At 50.4% G+C, this 19,615-nt stretch overlaps 3 protein-coding genes across 3 annotated transcripts; 2 read left to right on the forward strand and 1 right to left on the reverse strand.

The window, feature by feature from the left end:
- Positions 1 to 89: 89 nt before the first annotated feature.
- On the forward strand, positions 90 to 13,253 carry ALT_6986 (dynein heavy chain; the record flags this gene model as incomplete). The annotated part of the gene is made up of 3 exons (XM_033558321.2): positions 90 to 372; positions 436 to 12,749; positions 12,807 to 13,253. 3 exons carry the CDS (start codon positions 90 to 92, stop codon positions 13,251 to 13,253), a joined length of 13,044 nt encoding a protein of 4,347 aa, XP_033414212.2.
- A 1,559-nt stretch (positions 13,254 to 14,812) lies between these two features.
- Positions 14,813 to 16,242, reverse strand: ALT_6987 (survival factor 1 family protein; the record flags this gene model as incomplete). The annotated part of the gene is made up of 5 exons (XM_033558323.1): positions 14,813 to 14,911; positions 14,963 to 15,339; positions 15,396 to 15,820; positions 15,932 to 16,147; positions 16,223 to 16,242. The coding sequence occupies 5 exons, from the start codon at positions 16,240 to 16,242 to the stop codon at positions 14,813 to 14,815; spliced, it is 1,137 nt and encodes a 378-aa protein (XP_033414214.1).
- Positions 16,243 to 16,707: 465 nt separating this feature from the next.
- Positions 16,708 to 17,267, forward strand: ALT_6988 (mitochondrial 54S ribosomal protein uL11m; the record flags this gene model as incomplete). The annotated part of the gene is made up of 2 exons (XM_033558324.1): positions 16,708 to 16,836; positions 16,935 to 17,267. The coding sequence occupies 2 exons, from the start codon at positions 16,708 to 16,710 to the stop codon at positions 17,265 to 17,267; spliced, it is 462 nt and encodes a 153-aa protein (XP_033414215.1).
- Positions 17,268 to 19,615: the final 2,348 nt, after the last annotated feature.

A 19,615-nucleotide genomic window follows, 5' to 3' on the forward strand; every position in this document is an offset into this window, starting at 1 on the left:
CATTCATACAGCCGATCTACTGCTCAGGACAACTCCTTATCAACCTCTCGATGCTTACCGTGGGTCGCTGTCTGTAAAGAATCACCAGCATGGAGGTCGCCTCTGCGGGGGTATCGAACGGCGTCCCAGCACCAGCTCAGGCGTCATTCGTGGATTCTGCGGCTTTGATTCAGTACTTGGTCGATGTTCTGCAAGCAACTCTAGGAGCTCTGAAAACCGAGCTCGAGAGCACAGGCAGCTTGCTATCGGAGGCCAAATACAGCGAGACGGTGCAGAGATGCACACGCTTTGCTTCAGAGTCGCAGGTAGCTCTTTACGTGCAGAAGGACCTTGTCGCTTCAGAAGGAACGAATGCTGCGGAGGATGGTGAAGGTACGTGTATTCCAAACGGTCAGCTCTACGACAGAATAATAACCTTGTCTTGTTCTTCTGCAGCTTCTTCTGTTCAGTATGCCTACAATCTTTCCGCTGAAATATCCTCTTCCTCTACTACGGTCGCCTCTGTCGCATTTATCAAACGCCCTGCTCCCATTGACCCTACGCTTCCCATATCGTCGCAAGTTCAGGTTATGAATCTCCCCGGCCCGGCATCTCTCAACAACGCTCAGGCGCAACAAGGTACCTCTTTGTCTCCTTATGAGGTCCTGCATCTGCTCGTGCACCATGCGCTGAGCCCCTACTTCGAGGCCAATACCCGCAATCAGGATGCAGCGACTGGCTTGAAACCCAGGACGGATACAGAAGTGAAGACTGGGGTGCCTGGAACCAAGAAGAAATTTGCAGAACTGGAATTGGGCTTGCTCCACCTGCAACAGAATGTTGAGATCCCCGCGTTGAACCTGCCGCTCCATGAGGTAGTCCAAGCCGCCCTGGTCGAAGCGGAGAGCCGAGGGATCAAGCCTTCTGTGGAGCTCATTCCCTCAAACGTTCTGGAGAGTAGTGCTTTTATTAACAGCATTCAAAATACCGTCAATGCTTGGATCAGGTCTATTCAGACGATCACGAAAATGTCTCGCGACGCCGATAGCGGATCTGCAGCTCAAGAGATCAACTTTTGGCTGTCGATGGAGACCGCTCTCGAGGGTATCGAAAACCAGCTGCGCAGCGATGGTGTTCAGTTGACCATGGATATTCTCCGCCATGCCAAACGTTACCAAGCAACGCTCAGCTTTGTTGCGGACACCGGCTTGCGAGAAGCGACGGACATGGTGCAGAAGTATAATCAGCTTATGCGCGATTTCCCCCTGGATGAACTGCTTTCCGCCACCACTTTGCAGAAAGTCCAGGAATCTCTGGGTCTGATCTTTGGCCATCTTAATAAGAAGTTGAAGATTTGCCCTTACCCTATCAAGCGAGCTCTTGCCCTTGTCGAAGCTATCTCGGGTGATCTCGACACTCAAATTCATAGTCTGCTCCACGGCCGAACAATTCTGCACCTGGACTATCGCGAGTTCCGTTCTCTGATGAAGACGTGCGGTGCGATCTGGCGAACTTGGGATGAGAATCTGAAGGAGTTCACCAACGTCGCCCGTGAATCCACAAGACGTCGAAATGAAAAGTTCATCCCTATCAAGATAGCTGCGCGGCACGAAAAGACTCAGGAACGCCTGAAGTACATCAACACCTTCAGGGTGAATCATGAGCAGCTTCAGAAAACTATCGTAAATGTACTCGGCCCCAAGACTTCGTCTACCGGAGACACCGCCAACGGAGCAGGCTCCGATGGTGCTGTAATTGTCGAAGAGATTGGAGATGTTGATGCGGTCGAGGAAGTTGCACAAGCATATGCTGCGCTGAAGAATGTAGATGTGCTGGACGTATCTCCGGAAGGCACTCAGCAGTGGATTCAGGAGGAAATTGCCTACAATGAGCGCACCTCTCGTGTTGAGAACTCTATCATTGCTCGCTTGCGCGATCGTCTGGCTACCGCTAAGAATGCCAACGAAATGTTTCGAGTCTTTTCAAAGTTCAATGCTCTTCTTGTTCGCCCAAAGATCCGAGGTGCGATTGGCGAATATCAAACTCAACTTATTGAGAATGTCAAACAGGATATTTCCGCCCTGCATGAGCGCTTCAAACAGCAGTATGGCCACTCGGAGGCACATGCGATGGCACAGTTGCATGATCTCCCCCCTGTGTCAGGTGCAATCGTCTGGGCCCGCCAGATTGAGCGGCAACTCGATGGTTATATGCGAAAGGTCGAGGATGTCCTGGGAGAAGATTGGCATCTGCACTCCGAAGGTCAAAAGCTCCAAGCTGAGAGCAATCTGTTCCGGAAAAAGCTGGACACGCGGCCCGTTTTTGAATCGTGGCTACATGATGTGCAAAGGCGTCACATCACTATTGCTGGCCGACTGTTCAATGTTACGCGCAATCGCGCTGCAGGAAATAGCCTAGAGCTCACCGTCAACTTCGATGCTCAGATCATTGCCTTGTTCAAGGAAGTCAGGAACCTCATCTGGCTTAATTTTCAAGTTCCGCATGCGGTCAGCAGTATCTCAAAAGAGGCTAAACGTGTTTATCCATACGCCATCAGCCTGATGGAGAGCGTTCGGACCTTACTCCAAACCACTCGCTCCATTGCTGCCATGACAGAAGTTGCTATCCTACTCAACGGGTATCTGAATGATGCGCAAGGCATGGTCATCAAAGGAATTCCCCTGAGATGGGAGTCTTTCGTTCATTCGTACGAGCTCCACGTAAAACAATCTGCCCTGGCCAACGGCGCCATTGAGTCTGCTATTCCCGGCAGAGGAGAAAGCAAGCATGTTCAATTCGTTCGAGAATTTGCAGGATCAGCGTCAGTACTGCAATCAAAGACGGCTGTTTTGTCGTCAATTTACGAAACCATCCAGAAAGCCATCCTTGAGCTGAAAACATGCCCGTACGAGGCTTCAGCGTTCAAGCAGCGTCTGGACACGATACAAGTGGCTGTTGACAAGCTTAATCTGGAGAACTACGTCAACCTGGGGTACTGGGTTGCGCGTCTGAACCAGAAGATCGAGTCAATCCTTCGTGACCGGCTCCATCGCGCCATTCGTGAGTGGATCCACTCCTTCAATGAAGCCAAGGAGCAGCAGAGTGCTTCTCAAGTGTCCATTGGAACCCAGCATCCGGCCGCGGGCGAGCCAGAAGCTGTGTCGTACAAAATAGAGTTCCCCGAACTAGTCCACGAAATCTCCATGCGCAACCAGGTTCTTCATCTTGATCCGCCTCTACAATATGCTCGAGCGAGCTGGTTCTCCCACTTCGACAACTGGCTTGGCGTAATCTGCCACCTTGAGAAGATCAAATCATCCCGGTATCAGATATCGATCGATGTACAGAAAGTTCAGTTGTCCGAAGCTTGCTTCGCTGATCTTCCGCAGCACTGCACTGAAGAGCTTAGCCATGTCTATAGTGTTGTGGAGGGCAGACTCAAGGAAGTGTCAGAGTATGTCGATAAATGGTTACAGTTCCAATCACTATGGGACTTGCAATCCGAGCAAGTGTACGACATTCTAGGCGACGACCTAGCGCAATGGCTCCAGTTGCTTCAGGAAATTCGTAAGAGCCGAGCCACATTCGACACTTCGGAGGTCAGTCGGTCATTTGGCAACATCAAGATAGACTATGAGCAGGTCCAGACCAGGGTCAATGCCAAATACGACCAGTGGCAGCATGAGATTCTACTGAAATTCGGATCGAAGCTCGGAGCCCGGATGAGAGAAGTCCATTCAGAGATTGCCGCGGCCCGTAGGGACCTGGAAGGACAAACCCTCGAGGCTTCTTCAACCGCTCACGCGGTTTCCTTCATCACAATTGTTCAACAATGCAAGCGCAAGGCAAAGGTCTGGGAGCCGGAAGTCAACCTTTTCCGACAAGGCCAGGCTACCCTGGCGCGCCAGCGATACCAGTTCCCTAGCGACTGGCTCCATGTCGAGAACGTCGATGGCGAGTGGGCAGCCCTGAACGAATTGCTTGCACGGAAAAGCAAGATTGTCCACGACCAGACGGAAGGGCTTCGCGCGAAGATCACAGCTGAAGACAAGGTCATCGGTGATAAGATCACCGAAGTTATTGCTCAGTGGAATGAAGAGAAGCCCGTATCTGGAACTATTCCACCTGAGGAAGCCTCTCGGACTTTGAGCTCCTTCCAGTCCCGACTTGAAGCCCTCCAGGGCGAATTTGAGATGGTGTCTAAGGCCAAAGAAGCTCTTGATCTTCCGGCTAGCTCGGAGTCCTCGTTACCAGCAATTCTTGAAGAGGTGCAGGATTTCATGTCCGTTTGGGCAGCTCTGTCAACCATCTGGAAGAGCCTCAATGACCTGAGGGACATGCTATGGACTAGCGTGCAGCCCCGAAAGCTCCGTCAGTCGATCGATGGTTTGATCAAAATGACCAAGGAAATGCCTAGTCGTATGCGCCAGTATGCGGCTTTCGAGCACATACAAAACGTCCTACGCCAGCTTCTGAAGGTCAATCCCCTGCTTTCCGACATGAAATCAGAAGCTGTTCGAGAAAGGCATTGGCAGAAAATTTACAAGGCACTGAAGCCTGGAAAGCGATTTTCTCTCGTTTCCCTTACACTGGGAGATGTATGGGATCTGCAACTTGCGACCAGCGAGACTGTCATCCGCGACATTATCGCCCAGGCCCAGGGCGAAATGGCTCTAGAGGAGTTCTTGAAATCTGTTCGGGAAACATGGCAAAACTATTCTTTGGATCTTGTCAACTACCAGAATAAATGCCGCCTGATTCGTGGATTCGATGACCTGTTCGCTAAATGCAGTGAGAACCTGAACTCCCTGCAGGCCATGAGACATTCGCCATACTACAAAGAGTTTGAGGAGGAAGCTGCTTCCTGGGAAGACAAGCTGAACAGAGTCCACGTCCTATTCGATGTGTGGATTGACGTTCAAAGACAGTGGGTGTACCTTGAGGGAGTGTTCACTGGCAATGCCGATATCAAGCATCTTCTTCCCCTTGAATCGAGCCGCTTCCAAAACATCAATTCCGAATTCTTCGCCGTGATGAAGAAAGTGTACAAGTCTCCATTTGTCCTCGATGTGCTTGCCATAAACGGTGTGCAAAAATCATTGGAGAGATTGGCCGAGCTGCTTAACAAGATTCAAAAGGCCCTGGGTGAATATCTCGAACGTGAACGTATCTCATTCCCTCGTTTCTACTTCGTCGGTGATGAGGACCTACTGGAGATTATCGGTAACAGCAATGACATCTTCCGCGTCGCTAAGCATTTCAAGAAGATGTTTGCTGGGTTGTCAGGCGTCCTTATGGATGACGAGAATAACATCGTTGGCATCACATCGAAAGAGGGCGAGGAGGTCCGCTTGAAACGAGAAATCAACCTTGTTAAAACCCCCCGGATCAATGATTGGCTCACTGCACTGGAAACCAGCATGAAGTTAACACTGGCAGAACTCCTCGGGGAGGCAATTGAGCAATTCGAGACAATCTACAATGCCCCCGAGGTCGACCGCACTGCTTTCAATGACTACCTGGCCAATTATCCCGCGCAGATTGTCGTTCTTGCCAGTCAAGTGGTCTGGACCAACGCGGTGCAGAAATCTCTGGAAAATGGAGGTGCGAATCTCAAAGAGCTGTATGATGCCCAAGTCCGAGTGCTGGAGTTGCTTGCTGCTACTGTGCTTGGGGACCTCGATGCGATTAGTAGGAAGAAGTGCGAACACATGATCACTGAATTCGTACACCAACGTGATGTCATCTCGAAACTGATGACGGCCAATGCCAACATCCCGACGCACTATTTGTGGTTGCTGCAGATGCGCTATGTTTACCATCCTGACGGCGATTTCCTTCAGCGGTTACACGTCCATATGGCAAATGCTAAGCTCAGTTATGGCTTCGAGTACCTAGGAGTACCTGAACGGCTTGTTCGCACACCTCTTACCGATCGCTGTTTCCTGACCTTGACTCAAGCTTTGTGTCAAAGACTGGGTGGCTCTCCGTACGGCCCTGCTGGTACAGGAAAGACGGAATCAGTCAAGGCACTGGGTCTCCAGCTTGGCCGTTTCACTCTTGTGTTTTGCTGTGACGACACTTTCGATTTCCAGGCAATGGGCCGGATCTTCCTTGGTATTTGCCAGGTTGGTGCATGGGGCTGTTTTGACGAGTTCAACCGTCTCGAAGAGAGAATCCTGTCCGCCGTCTCACAGCAAATTCAGAATATCCAGCTGGGCTTGAAAACTGGAGTTGACGATGAGAAGGCACAGATCGAGCTGGTCGGAAGACGTCTACGTGTTAACCCCAACACCGGAATCTTCATTACCATGAACCCTGGCTATGCAGGCCGTTCGAATCTGCCTGACAACTTGAAGAAGCTATTCCGGAGTGTTGCCATGTCGAAGCCAGACAAGGAGTTGATTGCGGAAGTGATGCTCTTTTCCCAGGGCTTTAAGCAAGCAAAGCATTTGTCCAAGCAGACAGTACCTTTCTTCGACCACTGTGCCTCGCAGCTGTCAAAGCAAGCCCACTACGATTTCGGTCTACGTGCTCTTAAAAGCGTTCTGGTCAGCTCTGGGGGTCTCAAGCGGGCGAGACTTGCTAATACCGACGGGGACCTGGGCCCAGACGATGTCATTGAACCCCAAATTATCGTTCAAAGTCTGCGGGAAACAATTGCCCCGAAGCTTGTCCGTGAGGATGTAGACAAGATGCTCGAGATTCAAGCGCACAACTTCTCCGGAGTGGAGTATGTGCCCGCAAATTACGAGAAGCTTACGCAGGCAATTCGGGACATCGCTCACGAGCAACACTACGTCGACAGTGAGACGTGGATCGCAAAAATCCTCCAGCTTTACCAAATCCAGAGCATCCACCATGGTGTCATGATGGTTGGCAAGTCTGGGTCCGGTAAGTCGGCCGCTTGGAAGATCTTGCTTCAGGCCTTGCAACGGATTGAAGGGGTTGAAGGTGTCTCCCATATCATTGACTCCAAGGTCATGTCCAAGGAAGCACTCTATGGTAATCTTGATAGTACCACCAGAGAATGGACGGATGGTCTGTTCACGGGCATCCTGAGAAAGATCGTGGATAACCTCCGAGGTGAAGACACAAAGAGACACTGGATTGTGTTTGATGGCGACGTCGACCCTGAATGGGTCGAGAATCTGAACAGTGTTCTCGATGATAACAAGCTTCTGACCCTTCCAAACGGAGAGCGTCTGAATCTCCCTCCTAACGTCCGCATAATGTTTGAAGTCGAAAGTCTGAAGTACGCTACCCTGGCTACAGTCAGTCGTTGTGGTATGGTATGGTTCAACGACGACACTGTCACTCCTCTGATGATGATTTCCAACTACGTCGAATCGCTCAAAACGAAGACCTTTGAGGATTTGGATGATGACAGTGCCCCTGCAGGACAAGCTGCAGTCAAAACTCAAGATGCACAGGACATGCTCTCCACGATTCTCAAGCAACTTCTGGAGACTGATCACCTTGTTCTGAAATCTCTTGATGAAGCCAAGAATTACAATCATATCATGGAGTTCACCGACATCCGTGCCCTGAATACTCTGTTCAGCTTGTTGAACAAGGCCTGCCGGAATGTTCTCGAGTATAACATTCAGCATGTCGATTTCCCGCTCGATCACGAGCAGATTCAGTCGTACATTTCCAAGAAGCTTCTCCTTGCTCTCGTCTGGTCCTTCACCGGAGACTGCCCTTTGACAGATCGCCAGGCCTTCGGGCAGTTTGTGTCAGCTATGTCGACAACAGAATTGCCGCCTGACGGAGCATCCTCCCTCATCGACTTTGACATCACACTACCGAAGTCGGAGTGGATGAGCTGGCAGTCGCAAGTCCCGTCAATCGAGATAAACACCCACTCCATCACACAAACCGATGTGGTCATTCCAACCGTGGATACTGTTCGCCACGAAGACGTTCTCTACTCCTGGCTCGCTGAGCACAAGCCACTACTGCTCTGTGGTCCACCAGGTTCCGGTAAGACCATGACCCTATTTGCAGCACTCCGAAAGTTGCCAAACATGGAAGTGGTGGGCCTGAATTTCTCAAGCGCCACTACTCCGGATCTTTTGATCAAGACTTTCGAACAGTACTGTGAATATAAGAAGACTTTGAATGGTGTTGTTATGTCTCCCAACCAAATAGGTCGTTGGCTGGTCATTTTCTGTGATGAAATCAACCTTCCGGCACCAGACCGTTATGGAACACAACGGGCGATTACCTTCCTGAGACAGCTTGTTGAGCAGAACGGTTTCTGGAGGACATCGGACAAGACTTGGGTCACCCTGGATAGAATCCAGTTTGTTGGAGCTTGCAATCCTCCAACTGACGCGGGCCGTACCCCTTTGGCCGAACGTTTCCTACGCCACTCTCCTCTGATTATGGTCGATTATCCTGGAGAAATCTCGCTCATGCAAATCTACGGAACATTCAACTCGGCTGTGCTCAAAATCATCCCATTGCTACGCGGATACTCCGAGGCACTCACCAAAGCCATGGTGCAGTTCTACTTGGAATCTCAACGCAGATTCACTCCTAAGATCCAACCGCATTACGTGTACTCTCCTCGTGAGCTTACACGATGGGTTCGTGGTGTATATGAGGCTATTAAGCCGCTTGAGACACTCTCCGTCGAGGGCCTGGTGCGTATATGGGCACATGAAGCTCTGCGTCTGTTCCAGGATCGACTGGTCGCCGAGGAAGAGAGGAATTGGACAGCCGACGCAGTCCGCCGCATTGCACTTGACAACTTCCCTACGATTGACGAGGAGCAAGCGCTGAAGGGGCCGATCCTGTTCTCGAATTGGTTGTCTAAGAACTATGTCCCTGTTGAACGAGAGCGACTACGCGACTTCGTTAAGGCTCGCTTGAAGACCTTCTGCGAGGAGGAGGTTGATGTTCCTCTCGTGCTCTTCAACGATGTCTTGGAGCATGCACTGCGCATCGACCGGGTGTTCCGCCAGCCTCAGGGCCATCTCATCCTCATTGGTGTCAGCGGAAGTGGTAAAACGACATTGTCTCGCTTTGTGGCTTGGATGAATGGTTTGAAGGTCTTCCAGATCAAGGTACATGGAAAGTATTCTTCGGAGGACTTCGATGACGACTTAAGAACCGTTCTTCGACGCGCGGGCTGCAAGGGCGAGCAGATCTGCTTTATAATGGACGAGTCCAATGTTCTTGACTCTGGCTTCCTTGAGCGCATGAACACACTGCTCGCTAATGCTGAAGTTCCCGGCCTATTCGAAGGAGATGAGTTCTCGTCTCTGATGACCGCTTGCAAGGAGGGCGCTCAACGTCAAGGTCTTCTCCTCGACTCTCAGGAAGAGCTCTATAAATGGTTCACACAGCAGATTGTCAAGAACCTTCACGTTGTGTTCACGATGAACCCCCCTGAGGAGGGTCTATCTTCCAAGGCTGCCACAAGTCCCGCCCTGTTCAACCGTTGTGTACTCAATTGGATGGGTGATTGGTCTGATCAAGCCCTTTTCCAGGTCGGCTCTGAACTCACTCAGTCACTCGACTTGGACAAGCCAAACTTTGTTGCACCTGACAGCATTCCTGTCGCTTATCGCGATCTCAGCCTTCCTGCATCTCATAGAGATGCGGTTGTCAACTCGATGGTCTATATCCATTATTCATTGCAGAGGTTCAACCAACGTTTGCAGAAGCAACAAGGAAAGACCACATTCCTCACTCCCCGTCACTACCTTGACTTTGTCGCTCAGTATGTGAAGCTGTTCAATGAGAAGCGGGAGGATCTGGAAGAGCAACAGCGGCACTTGAACGTCGGTCTGGAGAAACTCAGGGATACTGTCGACAAGGTCAGCGACTTGCGTGCTAGTCTTGCCCAGAAGAAAATGCAGTTGGAGAAGAAGGATGCGGAAGCAAACGAGAAGCTGCAACGCATGGTTGCTGATCAAAGAGAGGCGGAGCAACGGAAGGCTGTGTCTCTTGAGGTTCAGGCTGCCCTGGAGAAGCAGGAGAAAGAAGTGGCTTTGCGAAAGGAAGTTGTGCTCAATGACTTGGCTCGAGCGGAGCCCGCTGTCCTTGAGGCCCAGAAAAGCGTGCAAAACATCAAACGTCAGCATCTTACGGAAGTTCGTTCTATGGGCAACCCGCCCGCTAGCGTTCGGCTTGCTCTCGAAGCCGTGTGCACTCTGCTTGGCCACAAAGTTGACAGCTGGAAGACGATCCAGGGTATTGTCAGAAGAGATGATTTCATCGCCAGTATCGTCAATTACGACAACGAAAAGCAGATGACAAGAAATCACCGTCTCAAGATGCAGAACGAATTCCTTTCAAAGGAGGATTTCACTTACGAGCGAGTCAACCGAGCCAGTAGAGCCTGTGGTCCCCTGGTCCAGTGGGTGGAAGCTCAGGTCAATTACTCCGAGATTCTCGACCGTGTTGGACCGCTGCGTGAGGAGGTCGGTCAACTTGAAGAGCAAGCCCTGCAGACCAAGGCGGAGGCTCAGGCCATCGAGAATACCGTTCAGAACCTCGAGAGCAGCATTGCCACCTACAAAGCTGAATATGCTGCCCTCATTAGTGAAACCCAAGCCATCAAGACAGAAATGTCAAGGGTACAGTTTAAGGTCGACCGAAGTGTGCGCTTACTTGATAGCTTGTCATCCGAGCGTACACGTTGGGAGGAGGGAAGCAAGTCATTCGAAACACAGATCAGCACTCTCGTGGGGGATGTTCTGATTGCCGCAGCTTTCCTGGCTTATGCTGGTTTCTACGATCAACAATTCCGGAAGGCCATGATTGATGACTGGGTGAACCAACTGGCACAATCGGGCATCAACTTTAAGCCACACAATCCGATTACGGAGTACCTGTCGAATGCCGACGAACGCTTGACTTGGCAAGATCACGCCCTTCCAGTTGACGATCTCTGCACCGAAAACGCCATCATCCTGAAGCGGTACAACAGATACCCTCTGATCATCGATCCTTCGGGTCGCGTCACTGAGTTCTTGCAGAAGGAAAGTACAGATAGGAAACTCACCGTCACAAGTTTCCTGGACGACTCCTTTGTCAAGCAACTGGAGAGTGCCCTGCGTTTCGGTAATCCAATCCTCATTCAAGATGCGGAACACCTGGATCCCATCCTCAACCATGTCCTCAACAAGGAATATCAAAAGACTGGTGGGCGTGTTCTCATCCAGCTCGGGAAACAAGAGATTGATTTCTCGCCTTCGTTTAAACTTTTCCTCTCGACAAGAGACCCTTCTGCGACTTTCCCGCCAGACGTATGCAGTAGAACCACTTTTGTCAACTTCACCGTCACACAGAGCAGTTTGCGAACTCAGTCGCTCAACGAAGTCCTCAAGTTTGAGCGGCCGGATGTGGACGCGCGGCGCACCGACTTGGTTAAGCTGCAAGGAGAATTCAAGATCCATCTCCGTCAGCTCGAGAAACGACTGCTGCAAGCATTGAACGAATCTCGCGGCAACATCCTGGATGATGACAACGTTATTGAGACTCTCGAGACCCTCAAGAAGGAGGCGGCCGAGATCTCCAAGAAGATGGTGGAGACTGAGGGCGTCATGACGGAGGTCGAAAATATCACCTCGAACTACAGCATCATCGCTCGCTCTTGCAGCGCTGTGTTTGCTGTTTTGGAGCAGCTCCATCACATCAATCATTTCTACCAATTTTCGCTGCAGTATTTTGTGGATATTTTCCACTCGGTCCTCTATCAGAACAAGCGCCTTGCCGCGGAGAAGGACCACTCGGCGCGCGTGCAAATCATTCTCAAGGATTTGTTCGTTACGACATTCCAGCGGACTTCCCTGGGGCTGGCTCAGAAAGACCGTATCACGCTGGCCATGCTTCTCGCACAAGCCGCTCCATACCCGATGGACAAGACAATCATTGATATCATTCTTGACGAGTCGGTGCAGGGCGCCGATCTGTCGACTGCTCCGGAGGTTAAGGAGCAGGTTCTGACCAAGATCTCGAACATACCAATCTTCAAAGCGTCATTCGCCGATATCTCACAAGAACAATGGGATCAGTTTTTGGGCGAGGAATTGGCTGAAAACTACGTCCCGGTCGTTTGGGATGACAACACCGAGCAGCTCGACCGACTGCTTCGCTCACTGTTGCTGGTGAAGCTTTGCAGGCTGGACAGATTCGTACCCGGTGCCGAGCGTTTCATCGAGGCGGTCTTTGGTCGAGAATTCTTTGAAGGAAGTTCTGATTTGAAGGATGTTGTCGAACAGGTTGCAGCAACCACACCAATCTCTCTCAGCTCGAGTCCTGGATTTGATGCTAGTTATAAAGTGGATGCTCTCGTCGAACGTATGCACGCAACCTGCGCCAATATTGCAATGGGCTCCAACGAAGGTCTCGAGAGCGCCGACAAAGCAATCAGCAATGCTGCTACAGCTGGAACGTGGGTACTGGTCAAGAACGTCCACCTGGCACCGTCCTGGCTTCAAAGTCTGGAGAAGAGGCTCGACTCGCTCAAACCTCACAAGGATTTCCGGCTCTTCCTCTCAATGGAGTCCAGTCCGAAGATTCCAGTCAATCTCATCCGCGCTTCTCGCGTTCTGATGTACGAGCAACCAGCTGGTATTCGTGCAAACATGAGGGACTCACTGTCTACCCTGATGGAACGCGCCGGCCAACCCCCCGTTGAGAAAGCGCGTGTCTATCTCTTGCTTTGCTTCTTGCATGCCGTCGTTCAAGAAAGACTTCGTTATGCGCCTAGCCTGGGTTGGAAGGGCTTCTGGGAGTTCAATGACAGTGACGTAAGTGACCACTTAATCAAATTCATCATTGCAATCCCACTAACGAGTTTTTAATAGTACGAATGCTCAGCCCATATCATCGATGTCTGGGTGGAGACGGTTGCCCAGGGCCGATCCAATGTTGCACCTCAAAAACTCCCTTGGGAAATGATCCGTACCCTGATAACGGAGACATACGGCGGCAAGGTCGACGACGCTGAGGACTTCCAGGTGTTGGACAACCTCGTGAACAGCTTCCTCACTCCGGCTGCCTTCGAAGTCGACTACAAACTCGTTTCGGGCGTTGAGAAGGACGAGTGTCTGGCACTGCCTGGAGAAACCAGCATCCGTGACTTTGTCGAATGGGTCAAACGCCTACCTGAGCGAGAGCCACCCACGTACCTGGGTCTGCCAGCCAATGCTGAGAAACTGTTGCTGGTCGGGCATGGCAACAAGATGATCTCGGACTTGTCGAAGATCACTACTTTGTTGGATGAAGGGGAGCAGTTGATGATTGAAGGTTAAGTCTATTTCCAAACGTAGACCAAGAATTTTCTGTACTTATTATAGTCCCGCTGGCGGGCTCTCTTCCTCTCATTGTTTTGTTTGTGTTGATAGACTTGACTACGCAGCTTTCTTTCAATATTTGTCTTAGAACCTTTGTTCCGTCGTCGTTCATTCTTGTTGATAGTCTTATGAGTCTTCGGTCACTGTCTTCCAACGTAGATCTCAAATCAAGGTTCCAGTCCCCAACAGTCAGCCCAACCACCTAGAAACCATACATGGTTTGCCCCATCTGTAATAGCAAACGTTAGTAACTGAACAACACGGGGATAAGTAAAGCTCACTCTCTGCAAGGCGTAAACAACCTTGAGAACAGGCATTCGTATTAGTATCCGCTCGCATTCTAAAGCTCAACTATCAGACTCACATCTCGTGTGGTGACAACCTGCTCGAAAGATTAGCAAGAGCAGATATAGTCGGACAACTGCAGAATCCTCCGCTGCACACAACAAGGGGAGATAAACTCAACGCTACTAACCTTCCTATCGTGTCTATGAGTCTTCGAGGACTCTAGGACTTGCACCACCTGAAACAGAATCTACAGATAGGGCGGTTAGTACATCGCCTTCACCTCAAACCCATTGCCCGTTCCCCGGGGAAAGGCAAGGATTTGCTTAAACAGCTCGTTCCAGTAAGGAATCTCACCTCACGAAGCCGTCCTCTGATGACGGAGCGTATCTCAGCATAAATATCCGTTTTTATGCGGACTACGCCTCCACGGCGGGCGAGACGGCTATGGCTCCGATTGCGGTTCAGAGGGAGATTTCTTGTATGTTCCCGGGCGAGTAGCTTACCGGATAGCGGGTTTGGCTAATGAGCCAAACCAGAGATTTGTGGTTAGTGGTCGGAGGTTCGGATTTGGCTCGATGGAGACTTACTGATGCCCATGATATTGTCACGGAGGAAACTGTGAGTTCATAATGGTGAGTATAAGGGGTATGTGGATGGGATGCTGGTCAAGTCCCGGTTGTCGAGGTCATAAAGCGCAGCAGTAGATAGGCGACTTACCGACGCCGGTGGCCTTTTAGAAGGAGGCCTCGAGTATTGGGGTTGGCGGCTAAGTGGGCGACGTCATGATGACAGTAATTGATTGGAGTTGCGGATGTATGGTTGTCTGGTGCGAAAGTCCAAAGAGATGCTATGAAAAGATTGCGTGAGAATGTTGGAAGACACTTCTCGGTTAGCAGTCGAGGAAATCTTAAGGTATAAATACTACGAGTTGTGTTAGCTTATTGTCTATTGTGTTGTGCTACTGGAGATGTTGTTGAATGGGGTGAATCACTTACATTGAATAGCACAAACATGAAACCGGCACTGATGTGACCCCTAGATGTTGAGCAGAACCGGGAAAATAGCATTGAGGTTTGACAAGTATGAATAGCATTAAAAAAATTCTTTATATGAGTAATTAGGGTCACGCAGGGTGCGTGATTTATGAGTATCAACGAGAATGGGCAAAATAATACTCAAAACGCCACAGACAAGTTCCTGTCAGGTGTGCTATATGTACGTAGAGTCATTCACGAGATGAACGTAGCCTCAGAGAACATGGAACCCTCCTCTGAGAGCTCCTCGTCGCCGATCTTGAGCTTTAGAGACAGTTTCTCCTGGGGAGAATACTGGCCAATTGTTAGCTTGACAAACCGCATGCCAGTTGCAGGAAAACTCACCTGGAATATGTACGGCCGTGTCCCAGCGACACTCCCCGCAATGGTCTTGACGAAGCCTGGTACTTCAGCCATGACATCGACGCGGTCCAGCCGATCACCGAGGGGCCCCTCGAGCTCTGCGTGGACGTCCTTGTCGTCCTTCGACTTGCCCTCCCAGACCCACTTGATGGAAGTTGGAGCAGGCCAGTCGCTGTCGGCGTCATGGGCCGACGCGGTGTGGGTAGCCGAGTTCGTTGCACCGGCGTAGATAATCTCGTCATCCTTGACGATGCCACCGACATTGACGACCGTCGAGCCGTACGAGGGGGGTGTTGTGTATTCCATCATGACGGCAGAGTATGATGGGGTCTGGAAGTTGACAAAGTTCCATCGTGCAGCTATTACCGGCTCAGTATTCTCATTTACATTTATACCACAAAATGGGGGAACTCACCAGCGTGATGGGGCTTCATGCCCTGGATGGCATGAATGAACATTCCCCGACCGGTGAGGTCATAGGTCTTCTCCTTTGTTGTGATTGTACCCTCAACACGGCACCGAGGCCAGAAGGCATGCATCATGGAGCCCCAGGGGTTCGCGGGATCGGTCCCGAAGTAAGATGTGCCGTCCTTTCCTACGACAAAACCGGGGGCGGCGCGGGTGAACGTCAGATTCACCAGGCTGTCCTCGTTGACGGCGGACTTGATGGTGTACGCAGTTCCCTCCTCGTTCAGCGTTAAGGCGAGATTGTCGGCTCCGAAGGAGAGCATGTTCTCATCGAACATGAAGTTGTATAGGGGATCGGAGTGCCAGATGTGGGGTTGATCGCCTTTGAGGTTAAAGATCTTTGAGTTGAATTGCGCAGTAGTGTGAATTCCTCTGCACAAGTGTCAGGTCCTGAGCAGCCACGATACACAAGGTTCCATTGCAGTGTCGACAGGTGTAAAACGAGGCCTGAAGAATTGCAACGACTGGAACAGATCCACTCACGCGATGTTGCTGTAGATGACCTGCACCATGACGAGAGTGCCATTGTCGGCCATCACATAAAAGGTCTCGGTCTCAACATTGGTATATTGATAGGCGCGCCACCGCAGGTCGTCCTTGGTCAACTCGGTATAAGGGGTCTGCTGAGCTTGTTGGGCAACAGACTGAATGGCCTCGGGGCCATAGATGGGCTCCTGAGTGCCCGCAACACTTGCAAGGCTACATATAGCATAGTCAATCAGTACGGTCGATATTATACATCAAAAACGAGACGAGACCGGAGAAATATCATACGTAGACTTGAGCCAGTTCATGATGGGCAGATAGAGATGATGATTGTACGTTAGGTGTGAGGGAGGGATGAAGGGAAAGGGAAATCAATAGTAGCGCGCGGGGCACTAATGGCGTCGATCGGCTTAAGTACAGCAGCTGTATTGGCTTCTGAGAGATTGCAGCGGTGATATTGATGCTCCTGGTGATTTAACTACGAAGCACTATAGACTATGATGACAATTTGCTAAGGTAGGAACCCCCCTACGATCAGGATATTTCAACGACATCATCCCAATGGCGTCCCACCTTGATCAAGTTTAGCCATCTGAGCAGTCCAAGAATGCTCTTTTTTACGGCCGGTCGGAAGGTGACCCAGAGCGGTAAGAAACTCCGGTCCTGGGACTTATCCGAATCCGAACAAAACTCGGCTGCAAATAGTTGGCGGATCACTTCATTTTTGTATACAGACATACTGTACTTTCGTCTCTTTGCGGGCACATCTCACCATGGCGAAGAAGGCACTGGCTAAAGATCAGATTGTCAAGCTCATTGTCGGAGCTGGACAGGCCAGTCCCAGTCCCCCAGTCGGTCCAGCCCTGGGTAGCAAGGGTGTCAAGAGTATGGATTTCTGCAAGGTACGTTCCTCTCTTCACGTCCTTCTTCGGCTTTAAGGCGGATCTGGATGGATAGCTTGAACTTGATCGTCTTACTAAACCGCTACGCGCCCGTATAGGAGTTCAATGCCAGGACTGCGCACATCAACACCGGAGTCCCCATTCCCGCACGAGTCACCGTTCGTCCTGACCGATCCTTCACCTTCGACCTTCGAACCCCAACGACGACATATCTCCTCCTGCAGGCTGCGAACGTGGAGCCCCGCAAGAACCGAATTCGCGGAGCCATGAAACCTGGCCATGAGACCGTCGGCAAAGTGTCCTTGAAGCATGTGTACGAAATCGCCAAGATCAAGCAGTCCGAGACGAGATTATCGGGGCTGAGTTTGCAGGGACTGTGCAAGAGTATTATGGCGCAGGCAAAGTCGATTGGTATCCAGGTTGTGCCTTGAATAAGCACCGAGAAGGGAGGACTGTTCATCTCAATTGTATACTTTTGCGATTCGTGCGACTGCAGCCATGCTGTTTTGGATTACGACACCGGCGTTGTTTGGGTTGGGCTTTTACAATGTGTACATTATAGGACTTGCATGCGATATAGAGCGTAGTCAAATACCCACAGCATTTGCACGCACTGAATAAATTGAGGTTGGGGAACTTGAAGACCGGTTGCTGAGAAAGAAATGACCAAGGTCACATTGACAGCGTCTTCCCTCGTAAGGTTACGTTGCTCTGCCTTTGCCTGGGGGGATTCGATATTCTGACAAGCTTATAAGCGGTGTGTGAGAAGGAGATTTCCTCTGGACCATCGCGTTCTGATGAGGTAGTTCATAGCATTCCCCCATGCTTGGGTGAAGATCACCAGCTCCAAGTGGCAGTAGCAGGAGACAGTTGTGCAAGAAATCGACGGGAATGCTCAAGGACAACTGCTAGTCAGGTGTTGCCGACCAGATGAGACTCGTAGTTATTTGCCTAGGTATCTAGCCAGCAGATCATAGACGTAATTCATCAATAGTGTCCCAAGGGTTGCACATCGTTCTCCCTGAATTCGCTTGGCGAGAATGAAACTATGCAAATCCACGCAACCCCCCCAGGTATTGTTGTCTTGGCAGATTTCGAGTGGGAAGACATGATGGACGATGCCACCAGCAGATCTAGTGGGAAGTAACTCTGTTGTCAACTATCGAATTTCCGAAGTCGGTGAGTGCAACTTCAAGTCATCCTCCCAAACCGGAAGTGTCCCTACCCCAGCATTCTTTACCCCCTCATACCCCCGTTGTTCTGGAATTTCCAGACAATTGGTGACGAATTGGCCCCATGTATATTGGGCTGCATCGAGACACTTTTCAATAGTCAATGCTCTTCTCCCAAGAAACATGAGTTCAACCTTTTTCAATAGCACCAGTTCATTCGAGTCATACTTTCCAGCCCTCCACTCTTGGCAGACGACTCCCCAAGGATAGCAGTCTCGAAGGTGAAAGCTAGAACAATAATAATGTATCCACCACGGAGCGAATTACTACCTCTTTAGTATCATCATTGGTGATCTCCATGCTAACCGGATTCGGTAATGTCATAGCAATATTCTGGGCATCCCAATCGGGACTAGTCTTGCTGCCCATGTCACTTACCCCACCATATCTGTGGTTACCATGTTGGAGCTGCAAATGGATTGCTGGGGTATATCTAATCATGCAGGTTATTGTACGTAACCTACCTTGGGCACTCTAGTATACAAGTCGTAGTCTGGAGAGAATCTCTAAATGGGACGTGGAAAGAAACGAGAGAGATGATTATCTGGATGAGATACTCAAGCTGACATTATAACTAACGACATGAGATCAGCACGCAGTTGGCAGGGAGATTACCGTCCGAACCAGGTAGGTAGGTACCTCGTCAGAGGTACCTGTACCTTGCCTTTGCCTGTCTTCCTTCGAATTAGCCGCTGCATGCACGATCCTTATCTAATATGAATCATTGATTCAGCGCCAACACAATCCAGAAAAATCTAGCGGGGTAGAAAACCGCCATCCCGGTCTCCGCCAATGCGGGATTGGACCGATCTCGTCCTCTGACAATATGGCAGTCGGCTTCCAATCGTTGGCCTGGGTGGTTGGCTGCAGCCTGCACGGATAGACGGCATCCGTCAGAATTCCCCAGCTGATGAACGGACTGGTTCTTGTCCTTGGGGTTCTTGGACCCGACTGCAGATGGGGGCAGCTGACCTCGAACATGTTGGCCTTGGTGTCTCCACGGAGTATTTATTATCTTGAAAGGTGCCAGGTGCATAGAGTAGAGATGAGTATCCGCTGCGTCATACAAGTTGAACAGACTTCCTACTCCATACGGTAGGTTGAGCATACTTTCTCCGCAATATTCCGAGTTATTTTACATTAGTAACGATTCTCTTCGTTGAAAGACCTGTACTTAGCACGAGGAAAAGATCGTTCAACTATTCGCTCTACCAGCTATGACAGTAATATCTGAAGGAAGGAGGATATCCGCATATGAGCGTACTGTCTTCCGGTGCTTGGGCCAAACAAAGCTGAAATAAAACAAAGCTGAAATATGATGATATATTTTCTTCGCCGAGTCCCAGGTCACCATGTAGATATATGACAGCTAACTAGCATATTAGTCTTCATTAAAATAATCGTTGATGTCTTGTCTCCTTATAGTAAGAATAATTTGGAGTACAACCAAACATAGTCGTAGTAATGTCCAGGCGCAGAGTCCAGCCCACCTTTCCTGTCGTTCCGTCGCCGCTATTGCCGCCGCCGTCCAAGCCCAGAATCGACGG

The sequence above is a fragment of the Aspergillus lentulus genome (assembly GCF_001445615.1).
Source record: "Aspergillus lentulus DNA, contig: Alt12, strain: IFM 54703, whole genome shotgun sequence".
NCBI lineage: Eukaryota > Fungi > Ascomycota > Eurotiomycetes > Eurotiales > Aspergillaceae > Aspergillus > Aspergillus lentulus.